At 41.2% G+C, this 12,091-nt stretch overlaps 2 protein-coding genes across 2 annotated transcripts; one reads left to right on the top strand and one right to left on the bottom strand.

Annotated features, from left to right (window-relative positions):
• Positions 1-92: 92 nt before the first annotated feature.
• On the top strand, positions 93-3,814 carry adal (adenosine deaminase-like). Its single transcript, XM_034535521.1, has 10 exons — positions 93-233; positions 364-494; positions 786-846; positions 973-1,060; positions 1,166-1,247; positions 1,386-1,512; positions 2,319-2,399; positions 2,478-2,616; positions 2,683-2,783; positions 3,343-3,814. The coding sequence occupies exons 1-10, from the start codon at positions 189-191 to the stop codon at positions 3,532-3,534; spliced, it is 1,047 nt and encodes a 348-aa protein (XP_034391412.1). The 5' UTR covers positions 93-188; the 3' UTR covers positions 3,535-3,814.
• nat10 (N-acetyltransferase 10) lies at positions 3,224-11,417 on the bottom strand. Its single transcript, XM_034535516.1, has 29 exons — positions 11,294-11,417; positions 10,933-11,058; positions 10,715-10,806; positions 10,447-10,618; positions 10,211-10,333; positions 10,067-10,128; positions 9,863-9,977; positions 8,947-9,054; positions 8,681-8,814; positions 8,476-8,569; positions 8,286-8,384; positions 8,056-8,192; positions 7,681-7,805; positions 7,350-7,500; positions 6,858-6,954; positions 6,623-6,739; positions 6,278-6,379; positions 6,115-6,189; positions 5,913-6,029; positions 5,657-5,790; positions 5,516-5,564; positions 5,331-5,427; positions 5,131-5,238; positions 4,878-5,050; positions 4,666-4,785; positions 4,464-4,562; positions 4,285-4,358; positions 4,125-4,205; positions 3,224-4,047 (listed from the first exon to the last, which is right to left on the bottom strand). Exons 2-29 carry the CDS (start codon positions 11,044-11,046, stop codon positions 3,903-3,905), a joined length of 3,114 nt encoding a protein of 1,037 aa, XP_034391407.1. The 5' UTR covers positions 11,047-11,058; positions 11,294-11,417; the 3' UTR covers positions 3,224-3,902.
• Between the last annotated feature and the right edge of the window lie 674 nt (positions 11,418-12,091).

Genomic DNA, 12,091 nt, shown 5'->3' with positions numbered 1-12,091 from the left:
ATTAAAGAATAAAATCCCTAAATAAACATAAGCGGAACCATGACAAAGGGACTCCCCTGCGAAAAGGGGGGCTTATTTCTGTGTAGCACTCTGTGGTGCTACAGGAAAATGTAGCCTGAAAACAGAGGCGAGTTGGCAGAGAACAACTCGGGGCTCGCGGATTAATCCAGGCTTTGTTCAAGTTAGTGATGGATAATGAAGCGGATGTTTTTTATCGGGAGCTGCCAAAAGTGGTAAGTCACACACGTATTGTTACATATCTGGAAGATAAGGGAGTCGGAGGAGTTTGAAGATTTTAAAATGTATTTTAGTTAACGTGTGTCGCGAGCGAGGTGCTAACGTCAGCGTTTCAACTGTCACCAGGAGCTTCACGCGCACCTCAATGGCTCCGTCAGTTTCCACACCATCGAGAAACTCATCAGCCGAAAACCGCATCTCAACATTGAACACGGCATGACCGCCATCGGCAAAGGCCAGCGGAGGACACTGGATGAGTGAGTGCAACTTAAATTAAACGTTTAATACGAGTGTTATTGACGAATTCATCAATTGGCGTAATTCGTCGTTACGTCATTCGTTTAAAATAAAGAAAGAAAGAAAAGAAGTAGTATATAAACAAAACAGTTGGAATTAAATTAATGTAAGCTATTACAGTAATGTGTTTCTTTGGAGACAGTGGTACAGAAACAAAAGTGTGTTAATGCTGACAATAGTCAACTGACAATGGGAAGAGGGTCTTTGTTCAACGGGTCAGCCTTATGTCAACATGGCGGGTCTGTCCGCAGGTGTTTTCAGGTCTTCAAGGTCGTTCATCAGCTGGTGGACACAGAAGAGGACATCCTGATGGTGAGTATAGGCTTGATTAAAAAATTTAAATAAACGAGTTTAAAGAGTTTTTATTTGTAATTTTTTTTTTGCACAGAATATCAGTGACAGGTGTTTTTTTTTTTTGTTTTTTTTTTTTCTTCCCAGGTGGCAACAGATGTTATCCGGGAGTTTGCGGCTGACGGTGTCAAATATTTAGAGCTGAGGAGTACCCCAAGGGAGGAGAACAAAACTGGTAAAGATGGCGACATGGAGCTTCATATTTTGGTGAAGTGATTTACTTTCAGGGTTGTTTTATCAAATTGTTAGGTTGACAAGTTGTATTGTGTTTTTCTTATAGGCTTGACAAAAAAGAGATATGTTGAAACAGTCATCAAAGCCATCAAACAGTGTAAAAGTGAGGGACTGGACATTGATGTCAGGTAGGAAAGGCCTGTGTTATTTGAATTGTCAACAACTCCAGACATTTATTTTGGGTGTAAAACCGCCAAAGTACTGCATAGTGTTTGAGTATTAACCACAGTAGTGCACAATTTTTAATGCATCCATTTGTCTTCAAGGTTTTTGGTGGCAATTGATCGTAGGAATGGGGCTGAAGTTGCCATGGAGACCGTAAAGCTTGCTGAGGAGTTCATGCTGTCAACTGACGGTTTGGTGTTGGGACTTGACCTCAGTGGAGATCCAACGGTCAGCCAATATTTCATAATATATGCACAATCCGAGTTTAAAAACAACACTATTGGTGATAGCTGTTACTTATCCCAGTACCAAGATACACTGATTTAAAGAACACAAAGACCTGGATCTTAGTGTCAACACTTTCTGCCTTTTACAGATGGTTGATGTATTTCTCATGCACATTAAAATGATGGTTTTACTCTTTATATTACGCATCATGAGAGTTAAGACACACACTAGTTTGGTAGCAGTAAGACAATATGTAGTTCTTATAATCCACGTCATACATAAGAGTGCTTTGAAGTACAATGTACTATCAGTTTTTCTATACATCATAATAATAATAAAATGCATCAAAAACACAACAATACTTAACTAAGTCTCTCCCCAAAAGTGTTTAATTGGTCCATCCTGCTCGCTGCAGTACAATTCTGAGGTTTTATAAAATACCTCTGCCTTATTCCAGTGTGGTGGATTACATTTTTTGTCATAGTGCCAAAACAAATATGACTGTTTCTGCCTGTTAATAGTTGTGGGTGTTTTTCTCAAACATATCACAACTCTCTTGTGAAATTGTGTTTTTTAAAAGCTGCATTGTTGTTTGCAAATGTCATTTCTGACAATCGTAGTATTACAAATGAAATGCCATTGGCTGGTACGAGTACAGTTGATGCATCCAAACTATAGCAAATTATTTTAAAGGTATTCAGATTGAATACCATTTACTCATTTTATCAAGGACTATATTTTCCCACCAACTGCATCTGGATTTTGTCACAATAATTCTGAGTAATTCATGTACTTTTCATCTTAAGGTTGGCCATGGCAAAGATCTACTTCCTGCTCTGCAGAGGGCCAAGGACTGCGGACTGAAGTTGTCACTGCACCTCTCAGAAGTATGACATTAATGTTATTCAATATCTGTAGTGACAATATCTGTGAGTGATCTGATATGACAACAAAAACTGTTGCAGGTCCCATCACAGCTGGAGGAGTCAGATTTGCTGTTGAATCTTCCTCCAGACAGGATCGGTCACGGCACCTTCTTGCATCCTGAAGTGGGTGGATCTCAAAGTCTTGTGGACAAAGTGGTGGCGAACAACATACCGCTGGGTAAGAGTGAGATGAAACTATTTTTGTGTGTGCGCGCAGTAAGTTGACCAGGTCTTTTTCTTATAGAGCTTTGCCTGACATCAAACGTCAAAGGACAAACTGTACCCTGTTACTCTGAACATCATTTCAAGTTCTGGTACCAGATGGGCCATCCGAGTGTGATTTGTGTAAGTATCCTTCATTACACCTCAGCCTATGATTGGTTACCTTACGTTAACATGTATAAAACACTTTTCACTAAATAATCTAAAGATGTCATAGCATTACTATGCTATCACATACTAGACTGTGAATGTTTATGGCTTAATCTATCGCTTTTATGACGTACTATATTAAGTTTTTACGACATTTTATGACGTATTATGAGGAATTTGTGTTTTTTTAATAGCAGAAGTTTGACTTAAGTTATTCATGGCATCCTGAACTGTTTTTTTCGACATGCTAGACCTTTTCAGCATGCTATCCTTTTTTTAACTTCTTTGTGACATAATAGGTCTTTAAAAGGCTTACTATATGGCACTTATTTATGGCATACTATTGCATTACCTTTTTAATGATATGCAATGGTTTTATGATCAATTATGACTCATGAACATATTGACTTTTTATGAGTTTCTGAATTGACAGGTCTTTATTCCATCAGGGGTTCTCAAAGTTTGAATGACTGAGCTGACACTTAATTGTTGAAGTTAACAATGAATAATGATTTATTGTGTCACATTACAGACTGATGATAAGGGAGTCTTCAGTACAGACTTGTCTCAAGAATATCAGCTGGCAGCTTCCACATTTGGGCTCAGTCGTGAAGCCGTATGGAATCTCTCCCAGCAGGCCATCGACTGTATTTTTGCACCCGACACCGTGAAGCAGCAGCTCAAACAGAAGTGGCTTGCCCTCAAGCCTCAGGTGTTCAAGTGACCATTTCAGGGGAACCTACAGCCGATATACCTCACATTTCAGTTTTAAAGACTTTTCCATAACATTTTTTACAAGAAAATGTTTGTAAAAACAAAGTAAATTATATCTATTTAGTACAAGTGTTAAGTGTGTTATTTTCTACTAATATACAGAGTATGTGCAATGTTGCACACATCATAAAATCAGAGCAACAAACTTGTCATGACACTAGAAATGCAGATGTAATATTTCTAAAAAAAAAAAAAAAAGTCTGTGAATAAAAACAATTTCATCAACAGGTATCCAGTCTTTTGGCAGCGCTCCACATTACAGATCATGTTGATTCTGCTTCATGTAGCCAAGTACTATCAACGCAGCTGTGTTTAGAGTCACGCCTTCTTTCCAAATTTGCCATGCTTGTCCTTGCTCTTCTTAAATTTGCTGTGTTGCATTTCCTTCTTTTTTACTTTCCCGTGCTCAGGAGCCCCATAGTTTGCTTTGGCGTATCCCCCATCCAACTTCCTCTTCTTGTCACTGTTGAGCGTAGGATATTGTTAAACAGCTTTTTACAGCAAACACACTTTTGCCAAAGATGCAGAATAACACTGTACCTCTTGATGCTAACGATAGCGGTGTTTCCAGCTTTCTTCAACACCTGGTCCCATTCCTCATCATCTCCACAGATCTTGTACCTGTGAATACAAAGTAAATCATTATAACTGCAGTACATTTCAAATTCAAAATGCTTCATATAAATAACCTCATACTCACTCTTCCATGTCCATTTCCTTCACTTTCTCTACTTCCTGCTTGTGTCTCTCCTCAAACTCCTTTGCTGCTTCATTCTGTTAGTAAAAGATTAATTCTCACATGAGAAGTTGAAAACAACAAATGTTTGCTTGATAAACGACTACAACCATGTTGATGTCAAGTGATTGTTCCCCACATACCAGATCATCAGTAAGGCTTCCGACAGTCGGCTCCATGGAAACGTCTTTCGTGGTCGCCATCTGCGCCTCAATGGCTTTTTCTTGGACACTGGTGAAGACCTAGTAAACACATTCAAAGTATTAATGTAGCTGCAATAGTTTCAAACGGCAGCTTTTATGGCATCTTCTTTACATCATGTTTTTAAATGAATTCTTAACTTACTTGCACAAACTTCCGGATCAGACGGTTAAAGAGACCCATGAGCTGCGAGCTTGGGAGTTCAATTTCCTTTTCTAGCTGATCAACCGATTTGTGCTGTAACCCTATACCCAGCAGTAATGCCTAGGGGGAAAAAAACAACTGAAAATCAACAACAATTGCCCAAAAACGGTATTCATGACAAGGAAATCAACAGAACCAATGGGGGAACTTACACACTGTGCGGCTGAGAGAGAGACGTCACCGAGCTTCTTGAGGAAGAAGATGCGAGCCACTGTGGGGATCAGGTCCATGATGAGGTGGTAGTCCACCATGCTCCTCGAATACAGTTCCAGACGCTTGAGGTCGTAAGGGCTGAAATGGGATGCCAGCTCAGCGCTAGTCAGAACTGTGAAGGTCAGAGAAGTTAGATTAGGTCTGCGAGACGCAGAGGAAATCTGGTGCGGTTCGTTAGGAGAAGAGTCTTACTGCTCGTCTCCTCCTTGGACTTCTTGTTCTGCAGGATGCTGAGTGACATGCTGGGATGGAACCGGCTGAACTGGTAGGAGAGGAGAGACAGGAAGCGCCGACGGAAATCTAAAGAAAACAAAACCCGTTCAGTCAAACTTCAATAGGTTTAAACAAACCAGAGCTCCAGAAGTAGAGCAGGAAAAGTTGTGGAATTTCACCTTTCCAGAAGGCAGACAGCCACTGGCTCTGCTCTGCGGCTTCATCTGTGTTCAGCTCCTTAAGCATCACACACGAGTGCTCTCCCGTCAGGTCATTCTACAGACAACCACACACACCAATAATTACAGCATGTGACAACAGCACAGGGTATGTAAACATACTAGAACATGTATTTTATACTCACAGGGGTTTGTCTCAAGTAGACTGGAGTATAACCCGCTTTCCTCCAGAACCTGTCAAGTTGCAAAAATATGTTTTGGCATTTCTAAATCCGAAAAAATATCAAGAACCCCTTTTCCCTTTCTCCATATTCAAGGAAACTCACTTGAGTAGCTGATTAGTAAGTCCAAAAGAAACTCCTAGATAGTCCAGTCTCTCTGCTCTCCTCTCACTCAGCTTCAGCAGCAGAGGAGGGAGCTCCTTCCGTGGGGTGATCACCTCCTCCAGCAGACTGACAGCCTGGACAAGAGACAACAAGGCCCATGTGTAATCTTATCTCTAAACTGTGTAACTCTTGTTACACTTCATGTAAGGAAATGGTATCTTTTAAATATATCTTAATATATTTAATTGTTAATCACCTCACTGCTGACGGACGTGATCTCATTGGGATTTGAGTGTGTGCTCTCATCCATGGTGGGAAACTTGCCCTCATAGTACATCTGCAGCATTTGGAGAGCTCTGGTGCCGTAGCCCATCTAGTGGACAGGTTGAAAACCAGTTACATACAGTACATGATTCATTAAGAACTGGGCAAACATGGTGAGGTACGCAAACTCTTACCCCTTGGTAGTCTGGATTAACAGCAATTCGCACAACTCTGGCTCCAGAGAGGCTTCCAAACTCTGGGTCTTGGAACTACAAAGAAAAGGAGCAGAGGATTTTATTAATGTTTGGAAACGTGAGCTGTAACAAGTTCGTGAAAAGATTTATGACCAATGTGGACCTGTTCTGACACCGTCCAGGGAATGAGGTCACCAGAGGCCTTCTTTCCTCTGGACAGACTGTTAAGGATGGACTGCTGGGATATTTCTCCCTCCAGACACACCTGAGGGACAGAGAAAAACAACAACAGTGAGTGAAGTTGATAAACATGACAATTGAAAATATAAGATACAATGGAGACTGAAATTGCCTCTAAAGGCTTTAAGGGAATTAGGAATGGCTGATTTGGTGGAAGACTTTCCTCTGGATTTATTGGGACTAATTTGCCTCTCGCCACAGAGGTTTGCTTTCAAATGAATGGAATGGCCTTCACTCTTGTTTCATGAGGGTGTCTGGAGTGTCTTACCTGCACCACAGCGAGGACCTCAGGTAGTGAGTTCTGCGTGGGAGGAACAGGTGGCAGGAGACAGAAAAGGTGGTGGGCCGGCGCATCAGACAACAACTGTAGGTCATTTGGTGAATTCTGGACCCAAGAAATAATTTGAGTGAATAAGAATGACTTCACACCGTGTCAAGGGGGTTATGCTCCTTGAGGAAAAGCAAGTTATGTGAATACAATATAATAATAATAATAATATCACCTTATAGTGCGATGCCACGTACAGGGCCATCAACCTCTGCAGGAAAGCCTCAGAGGCCTTGTGGTAACAGAAGAGCGTGTCTCTGTTCACATAATAGCTGAAACGTATGGATTAAGGACACACAGAAGAAACTAGAACTTGTTTTGCTTTAGACTCGCATCATAAAAAAAATGTAATGCACAATATCTTAAAAAGGTCTTGAGTATATTATGTTGAAAAAAAGCCATTATATATTATGTTGAATAAAAGTATTTAAAAAGGCAATGTAGTATGTTAAAGCAATCACAATAGGTCATAGAATAGGGATTTAAAATATTTAAAAAGGTGCAGTTAGTTGAAAAAGTCATAGTATTGTATGTAGGGAAAAAAGATACGCAACAGTCACCGTACAGTATTTTGAAAAGGTCAAAAAAAAAAATGTTGTGCACCTGGTGCGACAGGCCTGGTCTTCACCTGGGCTAACATTAAGCCTTTAAAGTGCATGAAGGATACAGGTCACATGTCTGTGGGAGTGAGCAGCCAGAAATGAGCCTGGGTATGTTCATACAGTCGAGACAGAGCAGGTCATTCAGCCACTTCTCAACTGCATCCCCTGGAGCGTACCGAATAGACTCTTGAAGAGAAACCTCATGGAGAGAGCGAGCTGTGAACAGAGACAGATGAACAGCAGTCAGTCCGTCCATTTGTTCTGAATCAAGACCCAGAGATACTTTAACACCTTCCCTTTGGGCAGCCAGGCCCTCCCAACCCGGAGGGAGCAGTCCACCATTTTCAAAGAATCATGGCAGTTCCACAGTTACATAATAAAAACACTGATATTTACCGCCTGCCAGCCTCTCTGTGGTGGTGGTCCTGTTCACTGCCGACATGCTCTGCTGACTCGCAGCACTCTGCTGCCGCAACTGCTGAATCAGTTTGAGGGAAAGAGAGCGCCCGGTGCCTTCATACCTTCAGAGATGATGGGGAAAAAGAAAAGCAAATATCTTCAGTTGAAGCCATTTATGAATCAACAGAAATATAAAAACAATGTATTGAGAATGATATGGAAAAAAATAGTTTATAGTATTATTGCTTCTACATCACTGGTCATAAAATCCATATTACTCAAAATAGTTTCTCCAATTGTCTGTGTGTAATCTTTGTGGACCAAAGCAATGCTGCATTTGATGATGTGCATATCCTCCGGTCCATTACTGACCCGTTGATGGTCGAAGCCATGAAAACCAGATAAGGCCCCAGCAGGTTCTTAACCAGAGGGAGAGGGATGGCTGCAGCCTCATCAATGACCAGCAGTTCAGCCTGGCCCAGCTTCACTGCATCACCTGGGTGAATGTACTGTGGGTCACACGAACAGGAAGGTCAGATATAGGAGTATTTATACTACTGTAAATAACAAGAAACGGAGAAGAGCGGAGTGATCTTGTTTACCTGAATTGTCTGTCGGTGTTCTTTGAAGATGTTCACCCGCACCACAGCTTTGTTGAATTCTGGATTCAAAGACTGGATGATTTCATAATCAAGATGCTCCTACAAATGCAAAACAGGGGATATAAAGTGGTTATTGCTAACATCATGAATGTAACAACACTGATATAGAGAAGATTCGCAGGCAGCCTACCTGATACTGTAGAGCATCAAAGCCTTTGAAGATGAACTCAAACATGGTGTGGAGGTTGTCTGGGCTCGGGGAGGTTACAAAGATATTGGAGTAGCTGTAAAGAATGAGAGGCCATCATTGGCAAAAAATGTAAGACAATTTGATAGATTAGATTAATAGATAGATATGAATATATGTCAATATATGACATAAAACTAATATGTACCCAAAAGCCACAGCTCCAGCGACAGCCAGCCCGAGTGCTGCAGACTTGCCTCGACCTCGGGCAGCAGTGAGAGCCACGGTGCTCCTCAGAGTCTTCTCTGAGGTCGCCTCAATGAACTTCAGCACTCCTTTAGCCTAGAGGACAATGCAAACCTTGAAAGTTGCGTTTTTGTTACGGATACCGGGGTGTAATGCCTATGGAACACTGCTGTGATTGGTTGGTGTGAAGTAAATGTGTAAAGTGGCTCTTCAGTGAGAGGTCCTGACCTGGTCCATGGTCTTGCAGCAATCCACCAACACACCCACAGGCTGAGTGTCATGAAGAGACTCCTTTAGATCCTTCAGCTCTTGTTCTCGTGGAGACAGACCTTCTTCCTGAAGGGGACGAGATGACAGGTCAGAAATCAGTGAGCATGTAGCCAACAAGCCAAAGTCAAACTATATTTATTTAGCACTTTTCCATACAGACAGCACTAAGTACTGTTGTGATTGAAAGTGTACAGACCTGTAAAAATATAAAAGTAGCAACGGATACGTTTTTTTCCTTTAACTTATTATGAAGTAAATGTTAAGCGGTGAGATTGGTTCCCTATGAGCCTGACTTTAAACAATGCACTTCTCTCTGACACCAGGCGTGATCTCTCTGGGAAGTTACGGATCAATTTACAGCACAAAAGGCAGTGAGTCAACCATTCCTAATTAAATCGTGATTTCCTTTTTACCGGTAGCTACTGATAGTTATCCCTAGTTACCAAAGACTATCAAAGTAAGTTATTTGCAGTAACTATCGCTAGTAGTGGAAATGGCAGAACAACCAATGTTATTGTGGAAAGCAAAATGGAGGGTGTCCTGTACAATTTTCCGATGAAAACACCTTAAAGTTGCCAGATGACACCATCGATACCTTTGCATTAAAAACAATTTAATTCAATCAAGAACATTTTTTAGTTTCTGCATTGTTTTTGGAACAGCCCAAAGTTTCCTGGCAAATGTACAAAACATGGTCATATTTACTTTTAAATTATATAAAACAGATAAAAGCCGAAAATGTAGATAGGCGCTCTGGAAACAGTAAATGTTTTTCATATTTAATTAATAATGGACTTTTAAAATCGATAAGATTATTGTCTGTTGATCAACTAATTTATTCAACAAATAATTGTTTCTACTCCAATATAATTACCTGAGTCTTTGGAGGCACAGGCTTGATGTTCGCCATGTGGCTGGAGATTGGCAGGACGTTGAGTTGGTCATCGATGACAACACAGTTTTTGCAGGATGCAAGCGACAGAATGAATCTAGAAACAGTAGAACAAATTGAAACATTATTGTAAAACTGCTGGCTCCAAATGAGCCAATATTCCATGAAAGGCAGAGGCGCACTTACCTCTCATTGAACCGTCCCACCACGTCCTGATGAGCCTCTGTCCGGTATCGAGAGTGTACGTCCTGGATGAAAACAACCAACATTTAGTCCAAGTCAAGCAAACAGAGGTTGACATGTATGGAGATGGAACAGCTATGGTCTTACCATAGTCATAGTGTAAAGCTGCTTGAGAGAGTTCATCGTCCTGAGCAGAATCACCACTATGCCACCTCCTTCTACCGTCTCAACAGTTCTCGCCAAGAGATTCGGAGTGAGGGCTTCGAAGTCCTGTTTGGCACAAAACACAAAAGAGCTTAAGAGCCAAATACATTTATTCTACAGCAGTGGTTCCCAACTTCTGTCCTCACTGTTTTTTTTACAGCCAATAAGGAGTAACTCACCTGCAGGACGCACATCCCGTAGGTGTTCCCCAGGATCTTGTGTGTCTCGTTGTAGTAACAGTATCGGATGTTAGTTGCAGCGATGAAGAGTTCAAACGGGTCATCCTTATTCAGATTCAACGTGCCAGTTTTTATCTTCTTCTGTAGATGTTTCATGCGCTTCTTCCGGTTGCTGTTTCAGACATTTTGACAAATCAAACACCCTTCTCCTTTATGACACAATAAATGCCAAACAGTTCAATCTCTTGAGATAAGTTTACACACAAACCTGCTGAATCCCAGCTCTTTTTTGTAGCACCAGAGTACAGACGGTCGTGCTCTGACGGTGGCTTTAGACAGCATGTGATGCAGAATCACAACCTGCGTCAGAGACATGTTTAATAAGTTAGATTGCACATGTACAGAGACGTATGTAACAATGTATTGAAAGATAATTAAAACTGATACAATTTGCCCGAAAGGACGAGACAGGGAGGGAAGGATTACCTGATCTCTTCCACGATCTCCCACCACCACAAAGATGGTCCGGTGCTGCAGAGCGACTCCATTCTCTATCTGGACACGAATCCTGTTGTCCACCTTCTTGCGGATTGTCGCCATTGTTCACTGCCACTGAGGAAAGTAACATTGAAATTTTAAAAAAAACACGTCGAAGAAAACAATAAGAGATATGGAGTGACATAAACGTTGTAGGACCACCCATAAAGTTATGTCAAAATGAAATGGGGAGGGAGGGAGGACTGGAGCTAACTTGCTGCCAAAACAAACGGAGAGTTAATTGAAACCAAACTCTGCCACAACGCGATGAAGGAACGCAGAAATAAAACACTTTGTTTCCAATATTTACCCTCTGTTACACACAAATTATTGTTGTTCAATCTTTATGCAATTCAAACAAGTCCAGGGCTGATGTTACATGCCAGCCATCATGCTGTTGATACACTCACGTGGAGACATCCGTTCATGGAGGACCCCAGGTGCAGCGTCATAACTGCGCGACTTTTTCCTGGCGAGCATTGTGCTTTCCCCGAATTTAGTCTGCCAGGTAGAATTCTCTAAAACGATTCGACTTAAAGTGCGGCTATCTTGATACTTGGTAAATTGATTAAGTCGATTTATACAATTGTGTCAACAAATTAACTTGTTATAACGTTTAAAATGTAAATATGTTGTGAGTTTCCTTAGTTTGATAGTAAGTGAATTATCGGTGGACTGATTGGGTGATCAAAGAGAACAATCCGAAAACTTTCAACCATAGTTCCGGGAAATTGCAATGTGCATTTCTGCCGTTTTGTTTAAGAGCAACACGATGGACTAAAACGACCCATGGCCAATTGCTTCAGTTAAACTTAACGTGAAGAAGTGTGACGGTGATCGGCATTATGATCCAGTTTTGACGATTTAAATCGAAACTGTTAATTCCAACGTCGGACACAAACCGTTATGAATTCTGCCTGTGAGCAGCAGCTCAGGGGGAGTGAAGCCGGCAGCCACATGTGCGCGCGGCAGCATACCTTCCAAATACAGCGTGAACAATGAATTCAAGTTACATAGTTTTCTTCAAAGCAGTCAGGAATTTGTTAACACAATGAAGGATATCTACCGTGATGGACAAATTACACTTAAAACAAATACAACTGCTTAT

The sequence above is a fragment of the Cyclopterus lumpus genome, chromosome 6 (genome assembly GCF_009769545.1).
Source record: "Cyclopterus lumpus isolate fCycLum1 chromosome 6, fCycLum1.pri, whole genome shotgun sequence".
Lineage (NCBI taxonomy): Eukaryota > Metazoa > Chordata > Actinopteri > Perciformes > Cyclopteridae > Cyclopterus > Cyclopterus lumpus.
The sequence above is the reverse complement of the archived record's forward strand: the minus strand, read 5'-3'. Positions and strand labels throughout refer to the sequence as shown.